This window comes from Calypte anna, chromosome 3 (genome assembly GCF_003957555.1).
Source record: "Calypte anna isolate BGI_N300 chromosome 3, bCalAnn1_v1.p, whole genome shotgun sequence".
Lineage (NCBI taxonomy): Eukaryota > Metazoa > Chordata > Aves > Apodiformes > Trochilidae > Calypte > Calypte anna.
The window spans coordinates 97,493,159-97,515,835 of NC_044246.1; the positions used below are offsets into that span (position 1 = coordinate 97,493,159).

At 42.5% G+C, this 22,677-nt stretch overlaps 2 protein-coding genes across 3 annotated transcripts; both read right to left on the reverse strand.

Moving 5' to 3' along the window:
* Nucleotides 1–6,601: 6,601 nt before the first annotated feature.
* On the reverse strand, nucleotides 6,602–11,977 carry ADI1 (acireductone dioxygenase 1). The gene is made up of 4 exons (XM_008506189.2): nucleotides 11,793–11,977; nucleotides 11,349–11,468; nucleotides 9,684–9,863; nucleotides 6,602–8,066 (listed from the first exon to the last, which is right to left on the reverse strand). Exons 1-4 carry the CDS (start codon nucleotides 11,910–11,912, stop codon nucleotides 7,947–7,949), a joined length of 540 nt encoding a protein of 179 aa, XP_008504411.1. The 5' UTR covers nucleotides 11,913–11,977; the 3' UTR covers nucleotides 6,602–7,946.
* Nucleotides 11,978–13,431: 1,454 nt separating this feature from the next.
* Nucleotides 13,432–22,163, reverse strand: RNASEH1 (ribonuclease H1). Of its 2 annotated transcripts, XM_008506190.2 has the most exons (8): nucleotides 21,966–22,163; nucleotides 21,758–21,882; nucleotides 21,059–21,238; nucleotides 20,383–20,482; nucleotides 19,864–19,918; nucleotides 18,672–18,756; nucleotides 16,231–16,355; nucleotides 13,432–14,767 (listed from the first exon to the last, which is right to left on the reverse strand). In XM_008506190.2, exons 1-8 carry the CDS (start codon nucleotides 22,157–22,159, stop codon nucleotides 14,681–14,683), a joined length of 951 nt encoding a protein of 316 aa, XP_008504412.2. In that variant the 5' UTR covers nucleotides 22,160–22,163; the 3' UTR covers nucleotides 13,432–14,680. The 2 variants fall into 2 exon arrangements, with proteins under 2 accessions (XP_008504412.2, XP_030303763.1); XM_030447903.1 differs by lacking the exons at nucleotides 21,758–21,882; nucleotides 21,966–22,163 and adding an exon at nucleotides 21,466–21,739.
* Between the last annotated feature and the right edge of the window lie 514 nt (nucleotides 22,164–22,677).

Consider the following 22,677-nt stretch of genomic DNA (forward strand, 5'->3'; position numbering starts at 1 on the left):
CTAGATTCCACAACTGGTTTGGAATTAAATTTCTGCATCACCTGGGTAGACTAAGGTATCACTACTTAACTCTTAAATGAAATCTTCAGCACCACCTGCTTTTGGTGTTTTAAATGTTGTTTACATATCTTTAGTGATGTTTACAGTGAAATAAAAGTAGTTACTTTTCCATGCCTTTACAAGGTTTTACAGTTGTGGAGAACTGGATGTTCCCTCACTGTTAGACAATTAAATGATTCCTGAGTCAGCAGAATCACAAATGTCTGTCCCCTCTTTGGCACATGGAGGACTTTGGGTGTAAAGAAGACAAGAAGGAGTAAGGGGAGCAGCCATGTTAGTGACAGCTCCAGAGGCTCAGTGGAGCAAAAGACAGAAATATTTCTAAATTGGCTGTCAGCCCAGAGAGGAGGGGCTCTGACTGGACAGCAGTATCCTGCTGGTTTCTGCTGCAGCCAAAGAGAATGAAGGAACAGTGGCTTTGCATTATAAAGGGAGGGAATTTGGCCAGCCCTTTCGAGGAGTTCTTACTGGAAGGTGGAGTTTTGGAAGTTTCTCATTGGTGTCCCCATTCTTCAGTGGTCCTGCTCCTGCAACAAGTCTCCTGGTCTCTAGCATCCCTGTGCCTGCACCCTGCATCCCAGCCCCTGTCCTGGTCTAGTGCTGTGTCATCGTGGTGAAGCCCAGTGCCACATCAAGTGTGGTTCCTCACCTTATTATCCTAAGGCCAGTCCAGGTCCTGCCGTCACACCCACTAGGATTTATCCCCTCTTTGTCATAATCCCATTCTTTCCTTCCCCTTCAGTCTCGGGTACTGGTTCCTCACATGAATGTATATTGTGGGCATCCCTTAACCTCTCCTGAACTCTCATCCCCTAATTGTCCCTAAACAAACTTGCAGTTTGTGTTAATAAGGCATCAGTCATAATTCGAGGGAGCTCTCAGGCAGTTGTTGACTCTCATCAATATACAAAAACTTGGACCCTGACAACATTTGTTTAAAATATTGCTGATTTTAGACAAGGTTTAACAGTAAGTGGCCACATCCTCACTTCATGTTAGCATAACTGAAGTTATAGTCAGTGTAGTTTTCAGTTTATCACAACTATTAATCTGATCCCTTGTGTTACTCACTGTGTACATTACAGTAGTATGTTTTGTCCAGCACTGGTCACTTCTCTTGAGCATGGGGTTTCTGAAGATAATGGAAAAAATCCTGGTATGTAAGCAGCATTGTTCTCAAAGATTTTCAGAACACTGAACAATTTACCAGGACATGCAGTGACAGGACAAGGGGCAAAGGCTTTAAACTGAAAGAGGGTAGATTTAGATTGGACACAAGGATGAAATTCTGTGAATTGGACACAAGCAAGAAAGACCGTGAGGATCATTAGACATTGGCACAGATTGCCCAGGAAAGTTTTGGCTGCCCCCTCCATGGAAGTGTTCAAGGCCAGGTTGAACAGGACTTTGATCCAGCTGGTACAGTGGGAGGTGTCCCTGCCCATGGCAGGGGAATTGGACTAGATTATCTTCAAAGGTGCCTTCCCATGCAAACCTTTCTGTGGTTCTGTGATTCCAGTTTAAAAAAAAATTACAACTATATGTAAATTAATATAACAGAAATTCCCATATACTTAGCTGCAGGTCAGGTGTCATGTTATATCCTTACACTTTTTTCTATGCTTTCAGGAATCTCAACTTGTCTTTTCCAACTGTAAATGAATGATGCATGATACCCCATCATCCAGCATGCTGGAACCAATTGCCTCTTCACAATGGAAGAGTAAAATGCTTCCTTTTCTTATTCAGTGGTGCCTTAAGTGCACATGTAAATGACAGCATGATCAGCAGAGAATAAACATTTATGATCCTGGTCAGAGTCAAATAACTATTAAAAAAGAAACACTGTTCTCTGTGTTTCTTTAAATTCTAATTCATGTATTACTACATAGGTCTCACATCAGAATGTCTGCAGTGGTGTTACTAGTAGAAGCTTTTACTCAGATAAAAATGCAGCTGGAGGAGACTTGGACTGGGTGACCTCTAAGCTCAGTGAACCACTAAACAAGTGACATCCTGGTAGACTTGCAGAATAATTAAAATTTAAATGCAAAGGCATATTATCACTGCTGGGTGTATGCAAATTATTAACTGTTTATAAAATGCAAGAAAGAATGTCAATGTCACTTTATGGTTTGGATTTCACATACACGTTATGTGTTTGAATTTCCTAGATTCAGCCAGTTACACATCTGAATGCAGCGTATGGTGTTAAAGCATTAAAGGTAAGGACAAAATTTGTCCTCAAAATGTTAATTACACTAGGCAATCCTGTTAAATTCAATGAATTCAGCTGAACTTAATGAGGGTTCCTGGTGTAAATGAGGGCAGAGCTCAGTTTTAGAACACAGCATGCATGTGTCATCTGGCTAAGTAAGAAAAGCTGTGGAAAGTATAGCCTGATTGTAGTCAAGTCTTAAAGCTTAATGTGCCTTAACAGAAGTTTTGCATTTAAACTTCCTGAGCAAAGAAGCTGTACTTCAGACATTCCTGTAATGACATTATGCACAGACACCCTGATCCTCAAAAGGACTTAAGGATCTATCTACTATTCCTAGTACCTAACTGAGTTCAGGTGATTATGGCATGCCCTAACCAGCTGGTCATTTACATTTTCCCATTGCCACAGATTTTGGACTAGATCTGCTAATTTTTCCCCAAAAGGCACCTGTAGCCATGCCAGAGACTCCACAATGGACTTCAGCCATTCTGCTGGGAAGTCTGATCATTCCTCCACCTTCTCCATGTCAGCAAGAGCACTTGTGCAGCTGTGTGCAAGCTGGATGAGCTGACTGACCTGGAGGAAAAGCTCCCCAAGCCAGCAAACAAACCTCAGATTTGGCATTCGACAAAAGGATTTGAAGGGAATCACCAGGTTTTCTGCACTATAGTGGTCTAAGAAGTGGTAGACATACAAAGTTTTTCTGAAGCTGATGGTGTTTTGGAGTGGGGAATAGTCTGCATGCACACCTAAGTTATCTCTGCCTTATTTGTGTAGCAGCTGATGCCCTTAATCATCGTAGCCATGCAAAAGAAGTTTGCAAGATATGCATTCACCCCTTCTCCAAGACATGTTTGCTTCAACTTGCAATCAAGAAATCTGTGAAATTAGGACACCTAATAAAGATTTACATTTATTCTGAACAGGTAGAAGCCCAGGAGCCAGTCAACCTCTCAGAGTTAGCTCAGGGAGCAACCAAGATTGTTGCTGTCCTCAGTAAAGGCCAGGGAAATGAAATACGTTAAAACAAAGTGGGTTTTATTAGCTCATATCTGTAACAGCTGAAAGGAAGATGCCATTTTCCCCTTCTACCTTACGCTCTACCCACTTAATAAAACATTAGGGGAAAAAAGGTATTATACCAGTGAGATACTTGACATGGTAGGAATCTGCAGTTTTAAGCATATGAACAGTGGCTCTGTAGAGCTGAAAACAAACAAGCTCCACCACTAACTTTTAGGCAATGACAGTGGAAAGCTGCTTTTCCACTTAATTCTCCCAGGCAGCGTGGCAATTACAGATTTAGAGATCCTTATTTTTAAGGAGGGCGTGAGATGGTCATAATCCCGGTGTTAGGGAGGTGTGGGTAAGGTTTTTAAAATCACAGGTATAACAGAGAACATTTTTGCAAACACACAAAATGCTTTGGGAATCAAGCTGTAAAGTCACCATGAGTACAGCAAATCAGATCAAATCTGAATCTTTGAGACAGGAATGTTTAAATTGTAACAATAATTAATCCCCCCAGGAGTTGGTATGTTTATTTGGCTTCAGGAAATAGACAAGCAGCTGTGATGCTATTTGGGGAGAGACTCTGAGAATTTCTGTAATTTTCAAAGGGAAATCTCACAAGCAGATGACAGACTTCTTGAGCGTAGCACAGATCCACAGCCTCTACCTGACCAAATATCTAAATCCATGATTTGGCAACTAGGGATATTCTTCAAAGCAGTGCTTGGCTGCCACCTCAGGCTCCACGTGCAGTGGTGTCTGTTGGCTGATATAAAATGATTGCCTTTGTCAAAAAACCCTCCCTTCTCATAATTTCCTAGTTCAGGCTAAATCCTGGAGTCAGAAACCAGGCAGGAGAGTTCCTCTTCTGCCAGCAGAACCCAGCACTCTGGAGTGCATGAAGATCTTACACCTGTCAGGTTCAGTAAGCAGGACAGGCAGCTTGGTGCCAGCTCCAGCAGCAGCACAGCCCCTGCTCTCAGCAGCCCAGGGGGGAGATGCCTGCTTGGCAACAGCAATTCCTTTCACTGGTTTGTAGGCACTCCTCAGTCTCTGGGGTGGACCTTACTAGTTAACTACCAAGGGGCTGAGAAATCTCTTTGCATTAAGATACCCAAACAAGGACACTTGCACCAGGACAGGTAACAGAGGCAGGGGAGGTGGCAGCATCACAGCCACACGCTCATTTATTGAAAAGGCCACTCACCATCCACAGTTTTCTTACAGTTCACTTGCATAAAACAAGGCCACTGCTCTCTCAAGGTGCTCATGAGAAACTGAGGTATAAGCCCATTGGGAAAAGTTTGTATTAAAGTGGAAAATAATACATAGGCATCAAAAAAGCTATCTTCAAACCCCTCAATTCAGTACCACTTCTCCTACCTGTTTTTTTAACTCTAATCCTGGAGAAGTTGAAATACTCCCTTTGCCTGAGTTAATGCTGCCAGCATGATGTTGCTGGAACCACTTACATAAATTTTCATACTACATCAATGCACTGAGATCTTTCCACTAGCTGCAGTAAAACAGGCTCATATTTTTGGACCAAAAATCGATTTTACTTTGTACTTTTAGATATGGAAAGGTATGTGAAAAAAAAAAAAAAAAAAAAGACCAAACACAAAAAATCACCATGAAAATAAACTTCATTTTTCATCTGAAGGTATGTTCTCCCTCCTCTCTGCTCTCTGGAATGTTTTCCATTAATATTAGCATTTTTCTATGCCCAGCTGTTTTCTCACAGTATAATCTCCTGTGTAATCTCTTCACAGGTGTAGAATCTTTATACCAGCCCCAAACTGCTATTTTTCCTGGCTGGCAATGAACACTTTTGGAGAGCAAAGCTTTCACCTTTTCAAAAACATTTATGGCACTAAAGGGCATGGAATCAAATGCATTGACAGCAAGATTGCCACAGCTCCTGCCACCTCACAGCAGCAGAATGCATCGTGCTATGAAAATGATGAGTGATCAGCAGCAGTCTGATCATGTGTTATTCTTGCCAGCCAGGAGATGGGAGCTGCACCAGGTGTATATATTCCTCCATAGAGGCAACAAAACAAGGTGGTTCAGTCCTGCTTCCCAGGTCACATCCTACATCAGCAAGGCTGTTGAAAGCCACCACTGTGGGCAGCTGCTTTCCCATCCATCCCTCATCACTATCTCTGAACTGCAAATCTCTGCACCAGGAAAAAGTAGTTCTTTTACTCCACATTTAGAAACACTATTTCCTGTAGCATATACTCAAAAGGAATAAAACTTGCCACAGGCAGTAACTGATTTGTTCCTTTAGCTGTACTTAAAAAAAAATCCCCAAATTTTTTTCTGGGACCAGGATACCCCCATATGCTGTGTAAGAAGACACTCAAGTGCTACTTCAATGCAAGTGGCACACAAATCCCTGAACCACTGTGGGACGCAGCATGGCACAGCACAGTGTCCATGCAAGCCTCCTCCATGCATGTCTGACTACAGTTAATCTTTGTATTTGCTTGTAACACTGATTTTTCAGACAGGCTTATGAACCACTGCACCAAAGCCAGCACACACTGAGCAGAGAGCAGACAGGGCTTGCATTTTGCAAGCCTGAGTTGTCCCTGCAGCCCCTTCCACAAACTAAACCTCTACTGGCATCCAGCTTGCAACCCAAGACCCTAAGGCAGGAAACACATGATCTTTTAACTGGCCTTTTCCAGCTTTTAAGATAAAAGGTAGTGCAGTTTCACTTCAAAATTGCAACTTCGTTTTTAGAAACATTTTTAAAGTAATAAAGCCCCTAGAAATGGTTAAAACTAATGCTACTCTAAAACAAGGAAAACATTGGATTCTGAGGGCCCACATCCATAAGGAAGAACAGTGGCAAAGTCCAATCATCAGCTGCCTGCTATCTTCAGAAAATTTGCATAAACCTAGGTTTTTTCTTCTTTTTACAACCGTGTTTCTTCAGGAAACTGCAAGACACAAGTTTGCATCATATCTAGCCAAAATCAGCACACAAGAGCCCCAATTCTCCTCCTCATCCATTAAGAACTGGAGCAAGCACCACATTTGCCCAGCTGACATAATTTGTCATTGTAAAGAGCAAATTCATATCAAAATGCTGCTGTAGATTATTGAGGAGCTGAATCTCCTGCACGAGGCATTTAGTGAAAACTGGCCCAGCATGTCTAATTGAGGCACACAGCTGACTATTTGTCCTCTGCTTTAAAGCAATTCAGTAGCAGCACAAGGGGAAAAAAGCTGCTGAACAAAACCATAGCACTGTTGTCCAATGTGTCCTTAATGTTAGCACAAAAAAAAATAAAAATACCCAAGTCAATATAATTTTATTAATTCACAAGAGCAAATCGCTACATTTTACTGACAGAAAACCACAGGTTTAGGCACCAGGACAGACCTAGGGAAGCTGCATAGTAAAATGCCAATTATGCAAGTTTATCTCACGACCATTTTTAGACAGGAGTGAAGCAAGGTTTATTTTATTTAATTAAAACCAGAATCCTACATAGTTCATTAATATTCATTCTGTTCTGAATCTATGCTAATGTACCCCACCTGCCAGAAATATCAAGGAAAAAAAGGCTAGAAAAAGGATTCCTGAGCAATTTTAAGTGCAACTGGCTAAAGTCACTGCAAGGCTGCTGGCACTATTGAAAGGTCACAGTGATCAAGGAAATCTTTTTGACCAGAAAGACTTCTGTATAGCCACCTTCAAAAAGGCAAGAAAAAGGTCTGGGGAACTACAGGCTGGTCAGCCTCACTTCAGTCCCCAGGCAAATTACAGAAAAAGTCATTACAGAAGCTGTTCCAGGCACATGAAATACCAGGTGATGGGGAAAAAACAGTCAGTGCCAGTTTATAAAGGGCACATTCTGCCGGATCATCCTGACTGCCATCCAGAAGGCAATGACTGGCTCTGTGGTGGAGGGGAAACAAGGGATTTCATTCAGCTTGACCACAGCACAGTATTCAACAGCCCTGTCCCATGGTAGCCTTGTAGGCAGATGAAGGATATAAACTACAATGTTAATGAAAAACACCTGGACCATTAGGCTGAAAACAGCCAGTGGTTCAAGTCTGTCAGATGGCATTCAAGAGGCCTTCCTCAGTAGTAGTTAAAATTAGGGCAAAGTGTGTTGAACATCTCCTTCAACAACAAAGAGGGGCAGAGAGCGCAGCTAAAAGCACTGATTTTGTCTATTCTGGGAAAGAAGACAGTGAGGAGATGTAACTGCAGTTTCTCTCTAGAGAGGGGACTTTGAAGACAGTCAGACTGTTCTAAGGCATTCAATGAAAAGACAAGGCACAGCTATTTCAAATTGCAACCAGAGAGTTGCCCATGAATTAAAAAATGCTTACCCACAAGAGTGGCTATTTGCTGGAGCAGGTACCCAGACAGGCTGTGGAACCTCCACCACCAGGGGTTTCCAAACCTCAGGGTCTTAAGCTACTTGGTCTAGCTATATAGTTGGCATAGTACTTCACAGGGGATTGGACTAGGTGACCTCCAAATGACCTTCAGCCCAAAATTTTCTATTATTCTGTGATTTTAAGTGCACAAGTAAATAGAAGAACTACAATCAGTCAGAAGCCAGCAGTTGCATTTTATCTAACAGCACTTCAGGCTGTTCCACCTGTCAGGTCTCAGGCACCATTACTGTGCTTCAGCCAAAAACTTCATATACTGTTTCCGGGCAGGAAAATCATCAGCTGGCCTGTTGTATGCTGTCCACACAGGTTCTCCAACAAACAGCCTCATTGCCTTCACGTAATTCTGTGAAAAAGAAAAAAGAAATCACAAGAGCTCCTTTCCATGGCATCTTGATTCTGAGGTTGTTTCATTTGCACTTCTGCAGCAGTATCTGAAATGATTTCAAGATGGACTGAAACAGACACATGTTCTGGGACACTGTGCTGCTCTGCTGCTGTTCCTGCTCCCAGCTGTTAGCAGTGACAGATTTTGCACCTACAGAGTGATATATTGTGTCATAACCAGCACCTCCAGGTCAGGCAGAGACAGTACTTTTTGTTTCAGAGAAACCAGAAAATCCCATCTAATGCAAATAATTTCACATGGGATCCACCATATTGAGCAATGCAATTCCTTCTTCCTAGTTAAACAAGAGCAATCAGAATACCCAAGATTAAGGCACAATGGCTCAGGACTACCAGAAGCTTCAAAGTGAGAACTGTAAAAACTGACTGGGGAGTACAAAGCCAAAATTAATGCTACAGAAGAAGTAAATTCTCCAGATCCCAAAAGAAAAGACAACAGTCCCTGCTGCCAGCTAACCAAAAGTATGTCAAGTGCAGAAGTCCACTTCTGTGGCAGCAGAAAATCAGATTTTATGTCCTGCCAAAGTGCTCCAACCACTTAGCTATAAGCAACTCTCCTGTCCACTGCACTACAGGTTTAGACTCTAACTATTTTGTAAAAACTGCTAGGTCCTAGAGGTACCTGAAGAATTCCCTTGGAAGATGATGTTCCTGGTCTAAAGTTCCTGAAGTAGACAAATATTTAAGATTTCTTGTAGATTGAACCCATAACCTTGAACATTTTGTCTACCTAAAGCAAAAGGCTTAAGCTAGCAATACACTGTGGATCTCAAAATACAAGCATGAGAAGCCAAGTTTTTCACCCAAGCAGCATATCCCTCTTTTACATAGACAATCACTATCTGGACAGATGGTTAAGAATTATACCACTCTCATTACTACCCCAGAAATGAGATCTTGTCACACAGGAGACAGCACACATTTCCCTATTTTCCAGGGTTAATGCTGTGATTACAAGCATTCATAAAAGCCCACAAGGACTGGTACCCAGAGAGGATACACATGCCAATATCACAAGCCCACTGCAAAAAAATACACACTGAAAGCAGGTCATCTCCTGTGAAGCCAGCCTCCAGTCTAGCACATGCTAGCTGCAAATAGTGGCTCTGGACTCTCAAATCCTTCTTTCCCTGAAGGTGAATACAGCACTAATGAAAAATGCCACTGCTGGACACAGATGTGCTCTGTCAACTCAAAGATACACAACAAGGCAACACAGAGGGATCCATCCACACCAACTCTGCCTCAACTGACAGCAGAGGCAACTGAGGGAGGGACAGCCACAGGGCTTGGCTCTCATGCTGCTGTCAGATAAGATAAGCTATGGATATCACATGGCAATGACTTGCAGTTACAGCTGACAAGAGGAAGCTGGATTTGTGACCTGGAGATGAAAGGTTCAGATGCTGTGAATTATTTAGTATTTTTCATGTTCCTACTTCATATTTAATATGGTTTGCTAATGAACTTCAAGTATCAGGGTGTGTAGTTACTAATGTGATATATCCTCACATGGATTTGTCATCACAATTTCTGGTAATCTGTAACAACATACGTTCTCATCCAGGGTAAATCGGTGATATATGCCAGCAGGGAGGGTTATCATGTCTCCTTTTCCCATGGAAATCCGGATCCATTTATCATCCTTGTCTCGAACATCAAAATATCCAGATCCATCCAAGATGTAGCGAATTTCATCGTCTAGGTGTAAATGTTCTTCATAAAATGTTTTTATCTAGGAAGAGTGAGAATATCTTAAAACTACTGAACACAGAAAAACTGCTAGAAGCATGTGGCAAAGCAGACAAAGGCTTCCAGATGGAAACTGTGCAGTCATTTAACTAACAATTGAGACTAATGTGGTGCCAATGGCCCAGCCAGTCAGCCAGACCCAGTTTCAGGACACTTCTAAGCACTGCTGAATGTTGTTCAGATAATACCTCTGGCAAGAAACAGTAGCTACAGCTGCTCATAACCAATCTCTAAATAACAGTAATGTTTACAAGTGCTCAAGGGAAAAGCAGGTAAAGGTACTCACTGCAGGATTTAGTCCTCACAGTTATTAGTAATTTTGCACCCTTTTTTTTTCCTGAGATGTAAAAATTAATTAGAGATTCTCCCAACACCCTCTTTTACACTGGTGTAAGGCTATCCTAACCCCATGGGCTACTAAAACTCTATGTGAAAATTCTGTCATTGCCACACATGGCCCATCTATGGCAAACTAATTCTGAAAAGCAAGTCACACCTACCCCCACACTGAGCCCCAACTCCAGGCGCTCTGTGCTTGGAGAGTAGCAGCAACATTCTTATCCCTACTGGAATTATTAATTATTTGTGTATTTTAACAGCACAAAACAAAACATGCTTTAAAAGTTCAATTAACAAAGACCTGAGCAGGGGAGTGCACTGTGGACAGTGCAGTGCCCGGTGTCAGCACCTGCTGAGGCCCAGATGCTGTTCTGTCACACCAGTACAAGTGTCCCTGAGCCACTACTGACCCAGCATGGCAAGATGAAAAGTCCATGTGCCATATCAATAACAGCCCATCTTTGTGGCAGGTAAAGCCCACCCAGGCAAGCCCTGAATTAGGCAACCTAATTCACCTTCTCATCAATTTAAAACTAGTATAATACAATAGACTTAAAAAAAACCAATCTGGTAAATGGAAAGTAATGAAAAACAGGGAAATGCTAATGGGCTGCTGTCCTCAGGTCAGAGCAGCACACCAGCACCTAGAATCAGGACGAGAAAGCTCATTCTAAAAAGCTCATCTAAGGTACCAGCTTCCCAAGGTAAAAAAAAACAAACCCTCTTGTACAGGGAATGAGTCCCTTTGATGTCACTGTTAACTTTCCCTGTGAAAAGATGTGTTTTGCAAGCAGCCTTTAGTATGTTCCTACTTTCAAGTGCCTGCCTTCATCCCAGGGACACTCTCCAAGGACAGGTCAGCATCACCAGGACTCTGCTGGTGGGAACCTTATTTTGGAAACTGCACTACCCTTAAAACCTTTGAAGGAAATCTACAGAGGGAAAAGGCCCCTGCTATTTTTAAAATATCATACCACCTTTTTAGCAAAGGGCTTCAGTACAGGATGTATTTCACACGTGGAAACCTCATCTTTGTGCCCCTGCTGAGGGTGTGCAGGTGTTGAGAAGCCGGGTGCCCACTCTAGTGGCAGATTTCAGCTCTCCTCACACAAAGCAAAGCCTGCCATACCTTTTCCTCATAATTCGGAAGCTTGTCTTTATGTATGGTTATTATATCCATCCAAGAATAGTTTTCTGCTCTCCGGATCTCTTTCAGACATGGATCAGTCTCATAGTTATCAGCATCCAACTAAAAATTAGTCAAGGAAAAAAAAAACAAACGCGTTTATTGTAAAATGCAGCGCAGACACTCGCTCCAGAGGCAGCCACGGTGGCTGCCATAGGGACACAAGGCATTCCAGCTTCCTAACGCCGCACAGACACAGCCTGGGCCCTTCTGCTGCCGTACTCTTTTCCCTGGCTCGGCAAGGGACAAAGCTGGTCCCGTTCCCTGCGAGCACCGCCCCGGTCCCGCTGCCCGTCCGCCGGGCTCTCTGGGTCGCGGCGGGTGCCAGGAGAGGCCCGAGGCTCCGCCGCCTCCCGGCCCCTCAGCGCGGGGCTGCTCCCCCCGTACCTTGCGGTAGGTGACGCCGAGGCCACGGAGCTGCTCCAGGCTGACGGCGCGGTTAGGCTGCAGGCGGTGGGGTGCCCGCTGGTCCTCCTGGGACTCGTCCATGTACCAAGCCTCCACCATCCCAGCGCCGGGAGCTACGGAGCGGAACTGGGCCGGGCGGGGCGGGATCGACCCGCCCTAGGAGGGCTGGAAGGAGCAGGATAGGGGCCGGGACCCGCTCAGCCGAGGCAGCCGAAAGCAGGATTTTCTAGGGGAGCCATTTTTACTCAAAACGTGTCGGGCAGGGGCTGCTGTGTAGCAGACAGCTACTGCAGTGTACAGGCTCTAAGGCCCAAGGGACGAGAGCGCAGGTTCCGTGGCACCTCTCCATGACACAGACCTGATGCTCCCCAGCCCCAGCAGCCCTCCTGGGCAAGGAGCAGGTGCCAGCAGCCATCACACCTCCCCCCAGCAGCTGTGTTCATACCCAGTGTTTGTCTTCACAGCCCCAGGAGTGACTCCCTCGTTGAATTTAAAAGCAAGTCCTCACAGACCTGCATTGCAGAGGTCCACAATCTGGGAAAGTAAAAATAAACTAGGGGGAGTAAAAGGAAAAAAGAGTGGTAACCCATGTGACCCAAAAAGCTTTTGTTGTTCTCATCTCTAGAGATGCACCCTGAGCTACCTGCTCTGGGTGAGCAGATGGAGCTGGGGTGGACAGTACAGACCCCAGCAGTCCCCTCCAGCCTCCACGGTTCTGCAGTTCTGTTCTACATGGTAAATAAACCAACAACCAGCTAAACATGATGTAAGGATGGAGAAACAACTCAAAAAGAAGCCAGGCCTCTATTAAACATTTTTTTTCCCCAAATGTTTTATACTTACCAAATGTCTTAGCCCATATTTCCCAGAATCTTAGAAATGTTACTAAATCCCTTTAATGCACACTATTAATGTAAAAGCAATACTGATTATCAATTCTGAATAAAATTTAATCCAAGTTCCCTAACATAATAGGTAAGGGGATCCAATGCAGCTATTGTCCACCTTGAGTTGTAGAGGCACATACAAACCCAACCACAAGTTCTATGTTAAGCTATGAATTTCACAGCTGCTAAATCCCAATATCCCCCTAAAATTTCAGTTCCCTGAAAATGACTCAAACAGCCAACAGCCTCTCAGTCCTTGAGCCCCTGCTGACAAGTGTGATTTGCTTTCCATTCTTTGATCAACCTTAATCTTATTTTCCTCTCAGGTTTCTTTTGGCCTGATTTTCCAGGGTAAGAATATTGGTATCAAAGTAACATAAAACTTCCCTATTAGACCTCATTATAATCTACCTATTAAGATTCAGGCAGTAAAGTTGCTCAAATTCAGTTTTATACTGATATTACAATTTACCCAACAATTTTTTCCAAAGCAGCTGCTTTAAAAAAGTAAACAGGATTTAAATATACAGTAAACAGGATCTAAATGTTTAACTGAAGGTGGACAACAGGCTGATTACCAGATACCACCTCTTCAGTACACCATTTATCACACAGTTCTGCCTAAACTATACACTTAATCAGGGATGATGGGATGTTTTCCTTCAAGCCAAACTTTAAAAAAATAAATGGGTAATTGTGTGCATATATACAAAAGAAGCAAAGGGCAAAAATTTAATTAGATGAGCTTTACTGTGCAGCTTTAGATGAGAGAAAAACTTAAAAAACCTCACTCATCTATTCCAGCTTCTTCATTCTATTGCAATTCATGGAACTCTAAATACATTAAGAGCTCACACTCTCATAGTAAAAATATTACAGTGCACAAGAACTATCAAGAAACTAAGCTTCAGAACCTCTGCCATTCTGCATATCAACTAACAAATTCAGAAAAAAAAATTCTTTAACTTCTAGCTTAAGGCATACAATTCAATGGTATGAAGGTAAAAAGGTAACATAACAAACATGTTTCCTCTTCCTGCACAGATACATAGAAAAATCAAACTTTTTATTACTGGTAACTACTCTCCAATTCAAGTGCACAGTAACCACTCCATTAGCTTCATCATTCACCAGAAAAAAAAAAAAAACCTTCTAGTTCCATTTCAGATAAAATGGCCACTTACTGCCTTTGGGACAACACTGAAGAGAAGCAACAAATGCTAGTAAGAACCAGTATGTGTAGGAAAAAAAAAAAATAGAAACAGGAAGCCAAAACCAAAGACACTGAGCAACTGAAGGAAGATCTATAAAATGTCACTGTTCAAGCTTTTTTTTTTTCTTTTTCAACCTGGCTTTTTAGTTTTTTCATGCTACCTTGCAATAGTAATTAACATCACCAAGAAATCTAAAGATGCTGTAACTGATGATACTGGAAGGCACAGGAGAAGGCTAAGAGATGATCTGTAGGGAGGTTATTGCTAGTGCCAAAATGCCAAAGCACACCAATGGGTATCTCAGAGTTAGGTCACTGACCTTGAACTAAACCAACCAACCATGATTTCCCCCCCGACCTCCAACTATTTTGGTGTTACTATAGACCTCTGTACAAAAATTATTTTATTTCAATAAGAGGAAAACACAGAACATTTAGGATTAAGATTTAGCATTACTTCTTCAGCAGTCTGTCTTCACAGTGAATTCAGAAGTCTACAAGACAGCTAAAAACACTGATGGCAGCCGTTCAGCAAGATGGATAGAAAGCAATCTATACCATTGACTGAATATTGACTTGATTGCAAAACAAGCACTGTAAAAGATGATGCTTTTTTCTTGTCCCCAGAAGTCAGTATATGTTTAACACTTCAAGCCAGAACAAAGTACAGTTCAAAGATCAACTGCAAACAACTGAAGCAGTTCAAGTCGTCACTGTGACGTTAGTCCTTTTCCTCTGACTGCAACAATCCTGCAGGTCCCAGTATGTCAGGACATCTGTTTACTAGCTCCTTCTCTTGCTAGTTTATCAGCTTCTTCATTTCCTTGGAAGCCAGCATGACCAGGAACATGCATCTGTTAGGATAAAAGAGCATCAGATATACAAGAAATCAACAAAAAAGCATATACATGAAATTCAAACACGCAACATGCTTTCATCTGTGCATCCTTAGAGGTTCTCCTCACATATAGTCCCTAAAGTGTTCTTAGGAATGGTCAGTCTTCCTTCCTCTCAGAAAGTCTCACCTAATTCTGAAAATCATCTTTACAAGAAGTGTTGAACTAGATAAGAAGCACCTCGCCTAGCCTTTAACAAATGCAGAGAACAGGTCCAGCTAGAGGACAAACCCCTCTGCATTCAGTGCTTCAACCAAGTTAAACTTTTTCTAGAAAGCCAAGACCTCCAAGGCACTAACAGCCTTGATGGTTACAGCACTAGAGTACAGAACCAATGTATGAAAAGAATCTCTTGATTTTCAGATGTCTTAACTGTTCATTCCTCAACAACTAGGAACAGACACTTTCATCTCTAAGCCCATCCTTGTTGGAAGTGAGGGTGTAGGAATATGGGGGAGGAAAAAAGGGAAGAAAATGAAGCTTGCTGTTTGACAAGGGACAAGCATGAAGTGTGTGACATGGTATTTGGGGCACATGGCAAGGTTTTGGTACCAGCCTGGGGGCTGGAGTGGCCTCTCTGAAAAGACACAGGGCTGCCCATACATCAGAAAGAGCCAATTCCAGCTGGCTCCAAAATTAACCCACTGGAGGGCACAGCTGAGCCCATAAGCAAAGCTGGTGGCTCCTCTGTGATACCATGTTTTAGGAAAGGTCAAAAAATGCTGAACAGCAGCTGTGAAAGAGAGGAGTGGGGAAAAACGTAAGATAAACAGCACTGCAGACATCAAGGTCAGTGAAGGAGGGAGAGGAGGTGCTCCAGGTACTGCAGCAGATTCCCCTGCAGCCTGTGAAGATAAGTAATAAGTGTGCGTAGAGTAACAGTATCTATTGGTTTAGATTATGCAAAATGCTTTTAAGGACAGCTGAACTTATGTCTTAAATTTTTATACTTCCTTCTCAATAAGGAATAGCCAGCCTTTAAATTGGAACTGCCAACTCTGGAACACAGCACAACATGAACCAAAGAATATCTGCAAGGGATTTCCCACCTAGACAGTGCACTAAAGATCTGTGCCATCCTCTTTTCTACAGAGTAAAGACAGAGGCCAAATAAATATGCCATTAGCAGTCATAAAGTCAATGGTACACAGAATTTATTTTTAGAATGGGTAGTCTTATACCACAAGGTCCCTCTGGGTGGCATCCCTTCCCTCTAGCATGCTGACTTCACCAGTTTGGTGTCATCAGCAAAATGCTGAGGATGCATTTGATTCCACTGTCCAAGATGGCAACAAACATGAATGTAAATTAATGTAATTTAACGTAAAGTATTATGCTCTATAAAAGCCTTAGTTATGGTCATACTTGTAAGCAAGAAGCAGATTTAAGATGCCATTAAAAGTAAGAAATGAGATGCTCACCCACTGAATTTCTATGCCTTTTGATAGATTATCAAGTCTTTCAAAATCTTCTTTATTGATTACACTTCCTCCTGAACTTGTTCTCCAGCCATTTGTCTTCCAGTTGTCAACCCAGCTTGTAATGCCTATGCAGAGGAAACATCACCATAAATATACTATGAAACACTATCAATCATCAGGTTGGAGCAAACAGCCTTTTAACAAGGAATTAACTCTGTACAAAGTCTCAGACAAAGATACTGCAGATGGAAGGTATTCTTGTTTGGCTCTCCATATCATCTTTCAGATTTGTATTTTCTATTATTACTTGGATCACCCAAACATATGTCCTTCAGGCAATACCAATACGACAAGACTACAATCTTACACATAGCACACATAATTACAACAGTAATAAACTGAAATTAAGAATTTACTTTATGGTACAGTAAACTAGAACGAATCTATGTCTTATTTTAGAAACTGAGGAGACATGTATAATGGGAAAACAGCTGTGTATCTTATGGCTTCTCCATTCTTAGCAGAAGGAAGAACCAAGTGAAAAGATTTCTACAGAACAAGATTCAATATTCTGGCCATGCCTTGTTGGCTAGAAAATTTACTGTATTACTCCTTAAATAAAGATTTTTTTTTTTACTTAATTTTTAATATCTTTGCTGGTCTCAACAATAAGACATCCTCACTGATTTCACAACCACCAGACCTTGACACCAAGCCAAGAGTTGCCAGCTTTGCTCCTAAATAAACTAAACCACATCTAATTATCCTTAACTGCCAGTCTCCTTCTTCTGTATTTTAAAAAATTACTCCTAGACACACTTACAAAAAAACTTCTAAACACATTTACAAAATCACTTCGGTAACTTTGAGTGGAACTTTTACCTCAGTTACCCAAAATGCAAGAGCAAACTGCAAGCAAAAACAGACTAGGCCACTGCACCTCAAGGTTTTCTCCCTCACACTCAAGTTTAACAGCAATTTCATCTGACACAGCAGCTTCTTCATAACACCAGTTTCACATACAAGGTGGTCTAGACTTTTAAACCAGAAAGCAAAGAATTGCAAAGATGTTTACATGTTCATTAATGCTTTGAACAACTTGTTTCCTGCAAGAAATTATACACTTGTATTCCTTTGAGCAACATGTAACACTATAGTCCCGAAGAGTAGAGACTCATCCTTTGGTTTTTTGTTTTTTGAAAAAAGAAAGGAAAAAACCCCAAAACCAACACATTTTGCTCCAAAAGAAAATGCTATACCTAAATCTCTTGGTGAAAATAAGCTACTCAAATGAGAGATTTGACAATTCTTAGGGAGAAGCAATAGAAAACTCCTTTAAGTAGTTTAACATTTACTGTCCCTTCCTCAACTTATGAGCTAGACTCAGGACAGAGCACAGGCCCTTGACACTCTTCAGTTCTGGACAGAAGTCCTTTTATAAACATGCAAACCAACACATCTTACTTGACTGGTTGTTACTTGTTCCTACTCAGTAGTTTTCTGTCCTGTCTAGGGTATGGTTACATCAGATGACATTAGAGTTTTTCAAGTTAAGTTTTGTTTTACTTGTCAACATAAGCCACCTGAAAAAAAAAAAAAGCTGCTGCTCTTCCTTCATCCTCCTCCACTTCAAGGGATCAAAAGGGGCTTCTGGAAAGCTGAATTACTTATTTGGAGGAAAAAATAAACTATTTTCTTAATTAATGTGAAAGAGCTACATTTGATTTTTATTTAAAAGCTTCAATATGTTTTAATGTTATGTAAAAAGCCAACCTCCAAAGTGATCTGGAAAGAGCTAACATTCACTTTGTATTCCTTATTTTATCCCTTTGGCCAGGAATACAGTAAATAACATGCAGTTCAGAATTACCTCATGATAGTATGATCTAAATATCTAAGGAAAAGAGGAAGAGGTATTTAGAAATTAAGTCTTAGTGGCTGCTTCATGTTGTATTTTGAGGAAACAGACTACCTTCCCAGTCTTTGGAGGAGGATGAAACCTTCTAGCCTAGCCTGAAAGTTTGGAAGAGTAATTTACATGTAAAAAGGAAACTTGAATATACTCCACACTTGTGTATTTAGACAGCCTCTCCAATCCAAACAAACCAAAACTGAATGGAACCCTACAGGGTTATTACACCAGCTTCCAAGTTGAGTACTGAGTACAGCCTTAGAGTATATGTGAGCAACACTGTGTCACACTGAATGCCTTAAGACAAAAATGCTTCAATTACTTAATTCTTTACTGTAACAGGCACTATGTCTCTGCATCTATTTCATAAGGTTAACAACTGAGCCCCGCAATATTCTGAAGCTTTTTCTTCAAGCAGTCACAAATACTGAAAATTAAGCTCTCTTCTTTAGACCCCTCTCCCCAGGCCTCAGTACATTCAAGTGCAACATGTGTGAAAGAATCAGAAAAATTAAAATCATTAACTTACCATTAATAGTGAACTTGCTATCAGTGTAGATAATTAGTTTCTTGATGTTTTGACTCTTTGCTTGCTCTATTGCTTTGCAGGCTGCCTTAAGAACATTCAAATAGAATCTCAGTTCAGAATAGGATATTGAACACACACAATTAAATTACAACAGCACCTGATGCTAACACAGAACTAAGAATATTGCTGTAATAGTTCTATATCAGTGAGTATCAACATGCTCTAGAACAGAGATTTCCAAAATTATGCATGCAGGCAACCACTTACTGCATCAAGCAAACACAATAGCACTTATGTTTCACTAGCTAAAAAACCCCACTGGAATTCCAATTCTTCATCTTCAGGAGCAGCTCTCTGACCAGTTTCCTAACTCTCAGAGCCACCATTGACTGCATCAAGTTTTAGGCATTTTCTCCTTAACTTTGGGACGCAAAGCTTCGTAACAGTTCCAACAGCCTGGATCTTCCAAAGAAAACAATTTGATTTTTTTTCTTGCTTTGTTTTGTGTTCTTTTTGGTGCTATGAAACATAGTAAGAGTTAAGTGACTGTATCTGGATATAAATAAAGCTAAAGCTCCCTGTCCACAAATCTGATCCCTGGCACATCACTATCACCTCTGCCTTCTGTACCTCTTAACCAGATCAAGTCCCTGTTTTACTTTATCTCCAAACACACTGTGCAGGAAAGCAGCAGGACCAGCATTAAGATGAGGTGAAAAGGTAAGGCTAAACCTGCTGCTGCCAACAGAAGTTTACCTCAGTAATAATAGAAGTTGCTCCTGAGAGCCTAGAATTCTTTATTATATTTAAGAATTATGATACTCTGATGCCATCACAATAGGATCTCCTCTAAACTATGACTCAGCAGCCCTCACCCCAAAGCCTGAGACATACACCTTAAAAAATGCAAAGGATACTGCAAAGATTCAGCCTTTCCTAAGAAAGGGCCTTTTTAATATCTCTGCTTGGCCTAATGATATCTGGGAATTTTCCAGGTGAATTACTTTGTGTTCAAAAGCAATAAAGATCAATAGAACTTGAAGAGAAAAATTTATTAAGGTCATAACCTCTGGTATTTTGTTTACTTCCCCCACAGATCCATAATTGGTTTCTGAAGGCTGGAACTGAAATAGTCACAGATGTTCTGCTGCAGTTTAACATGCAGAAGCATCTTAGGACATTTAATACTTACATGTATTTCAGCTCTTTGATTAGTCTGCCGTCCAGGAAGTCTTTCACTGGTATTTCTGTGCCCAAGGAATGAACAGTACATTAGTTAACTAAAATATTCAGTGATGTATAATGACTACACAATAGAAAAATATATTCAGTACAGCTGATTTTGAAAGGAGGATGAATTCCACCTCTGCACAGCGTAACCTGCATATGTGGACATGCCAACAACATACAGGTTTTTGTTTTATTTTATGCACAGTTATGATTTTAAAGCTTTCTGCATCATTTTAATTACAGCTTCAGTCCCTAAAAAGTATTAATTCCACCTGATTTTTCCCCCCATTCTTACCTCCTAGAAAAGCTGATTTTTCTTTTTCTCTCAGTCTCATACTGTTATACTCTGTTACTGAGTTACCCAGTCTCATAACTCTGCCATTAAGAGTCTAATAGCAGGGCTGCATATTCAAAAGGAGGCTGATATTGTAAATTACACATACACTGAACTGTATTAAAAAGAATCCATTGAGATACTTACAATGGGTGTCCTGGTCCCCAGTAGACACCTATTCCAGCACGTGCCTTATTATGTCCATTACCTGAGCAACAACCATCTGTATAAACAACTGCAAAGTCACCTGCAAAAGAATTACCAAAAGCAAAAGTCCAAGCACTCCTTCAAGATGTAGCCTCTTAAAGCAGAATGAAGTGCCTAGTATCAGATTAATTCCTAAAACTTCCATCCCCAGAGCCCCCTTCAAAATGTTAGCTACAGAACTCATCTAAATTAGTCATGCAGAACACCACCAGTCCCACTGCAGCTTAATATCCTCAAGTGTTCTCAGATCAGTCAGCCTCAAGAAGCTTCACTGCCTCATGTTCCATATTGTCACTCCAGTTCCTACTTCCTTCAGTCAATTTTAAAACTTCCCAGCTACATCTGTGTTTAGATAGGCTGAAGCCTAGAGCCACACAAAATCACACTATTAATTACCAGATTAAGCTACATGTTGGCATCAACCAATATAACATCAAAAGACAATGGCAAAAAATATATCATGGCTCCCATTTCCATTTTTAAAAGAAAAAGTATTACCCTGGACATGGTAATGCCACATAAAAATTTCCCTAAAAGTCTTCCATTAGGTACACTTGTTACATATGAAAGCACATAAATAACTCAAAAGAATTACAGGAATAACCAAAGAACTTACCCATATATGAAAATTTATCTTCACTGACTGTTGGCATCTCATGTTTTACACGCTTTGCTACATGTTCTTCACTTGTAGACTCGTCATATGGCCTTTTGCATGTACTGCAACACAAGGTACTTATTTTTGGTTCCTCTTTCTGGCTATTTTCCTGTGGTACAGCCAGGGTGCTGTATGCCCCTTTCAAAAAAACCAACCAAACTCAATTATATATGAGGTCAAATTTAACTGGAAACAATTATTTCTGGAAAACAACAGCTATCACCTATTAGCAATGCTGGTCTGTTAAAGTGTCACGCCCTCTATTATGCAAAAATTACTACCGTATACAGCAGTCATTCTGGACCTTAGATCAAACACGGCCCTTAAGACAGACACGGTATGATCAACTTTCTCCAGACACCTACAGGAATGCTTCCATTGCACAGTCACATCCACGAGGCACCCGGAGGGCAGGACCACGGCTGCACTTCCCAGCGCACCACTCCGCCAGGCACAAGGCCTCCACCGGCGGGCAGGTAGAATCCGCTCCCCACGCTTAGCCACCACGAGCCGCAGTGTTTATACAAGCTCCAACCGGGAGCCAGAGGAGCTCTGCCAGGGTGCACGGCCTGCCTGCCTCTCCTGCCCCCGTTCCCGGACAGGCCGCCTTGCTGCCCCGGCCGGGCTGAGGGGAGGCAGGGGAAGAGAAGCAGCTACCTGCCGGCTTGGGCTGCTGCCGCCCCGGGAGCTCGGAGCCCACGAAGGCCCAGGCGTCCTTCTCGGTGGCGAACTTCTTGAAGCTGGCGGATGGGAACTTGTTCACCTGCTCCTTACACTCCGCCCTGCAACGTAACGGAGGAGGGTGAGGCAGGTCCGGGGGCGGCCCGCCGGCTGCTCCCCGCGCTGCCCCGGCCGCGACCCTTACCAGGTACGGTAGACGCCCGTCCGTCGGCCCTTGCGCACCGCGTAGAACATGTTGTCGCCCCTGGAAACAAAACAGGAGTGACTGAGCACCGCCACAAGCCACCGCAACATGGCGCAGCCCCCCTGCCATCCGCGCCCCGGCCCCGCTGGCCCCGCTGCCCCTCGCTCCGCCGCACCCGGCAGCCGCCCGCGCATGCGCGGCGCCCGGTGAGGGAACGGCAGGGAGCGCACTAAGGGCTTCTTTACGGGCCGCGAGAGAGGCCAAAGTTACTGGAAAAGCGTAGGGCTGGCGCCTTTTGTTTGGTGTTCTTTCATCCCCCTACAACGACTGATTATAATCTAAAAGCCACCAAAATCAGCCTTTGTTTTGGGCGTGGATCAGGAGATATACGAGGTCACAGTGGTTTACACAAAATCACAGGAAGGCAGGGGCTGGAATGGACTTCTGGAGATCACCTGGTGCCACCTCCTTTTTCATCCTAAAAGCCCCAGTTACTGAAGTGCGAAGAAAATCCCACCCATACCCTCAGCTGAAGCCCTCCCTACTAACTCTGTAACGGGCCCGCTCCTCACACCAACCCCAGCAGCTTGCCGGACCCCAATACCTCTCACGGAGCAGCACCCCGGAGGGAGCACACGCACGCACCCACCAGCCTCCTGCGAACTCTCTTCCCGCCTCGCCGTCTCCGCCCTGACGAGCTCCCGAGGCACAG

Coding starts and splice junctions, on each gene's coding strand:
- ADI1 (XM_008506189.2), bottom strand. CDS start 11,912: ATGGTGGAGGCTTGGTACATGGACGAGTCCCAGGAGGACCAGCGGGCA. Junction 11,469..11,792: donor TCGGCGTCACCTACCGCAAG/GTACGGGGGGAG, acceptor ACTAATTTTTAG/TTGGATGCTGATAACTATGA. Junction 9,864..11,348: donor TTCCGAATTATGAGGAAAAG/GTATGGCAGGCT, acceptor CACTCTTCCTAG/ATAAAAACATTTTATGAAGA.
- RNASEH1 (XM_008506190.2), bottom strand. CDS start 22,159: ATGCGCGGGCGGCTGCCGGGTGCGGCGGAGCGAGGGGCAGCGGGGCCA. Junction 21,239..21,757: donor GCAGCAGCCCAAGCCGGCAG/GTAGCTGCTTCT, acceptor TTTTTTTGAAAG/GGGCATACAGCACCCTGGCT. Junction 20,483..21,058: donor AGATAAATTTTCATATATGG/GTAAGTTCTTTG, acceptor ATTCTTTTGCAG/GTGACTTTGCAGTTGTTTAT.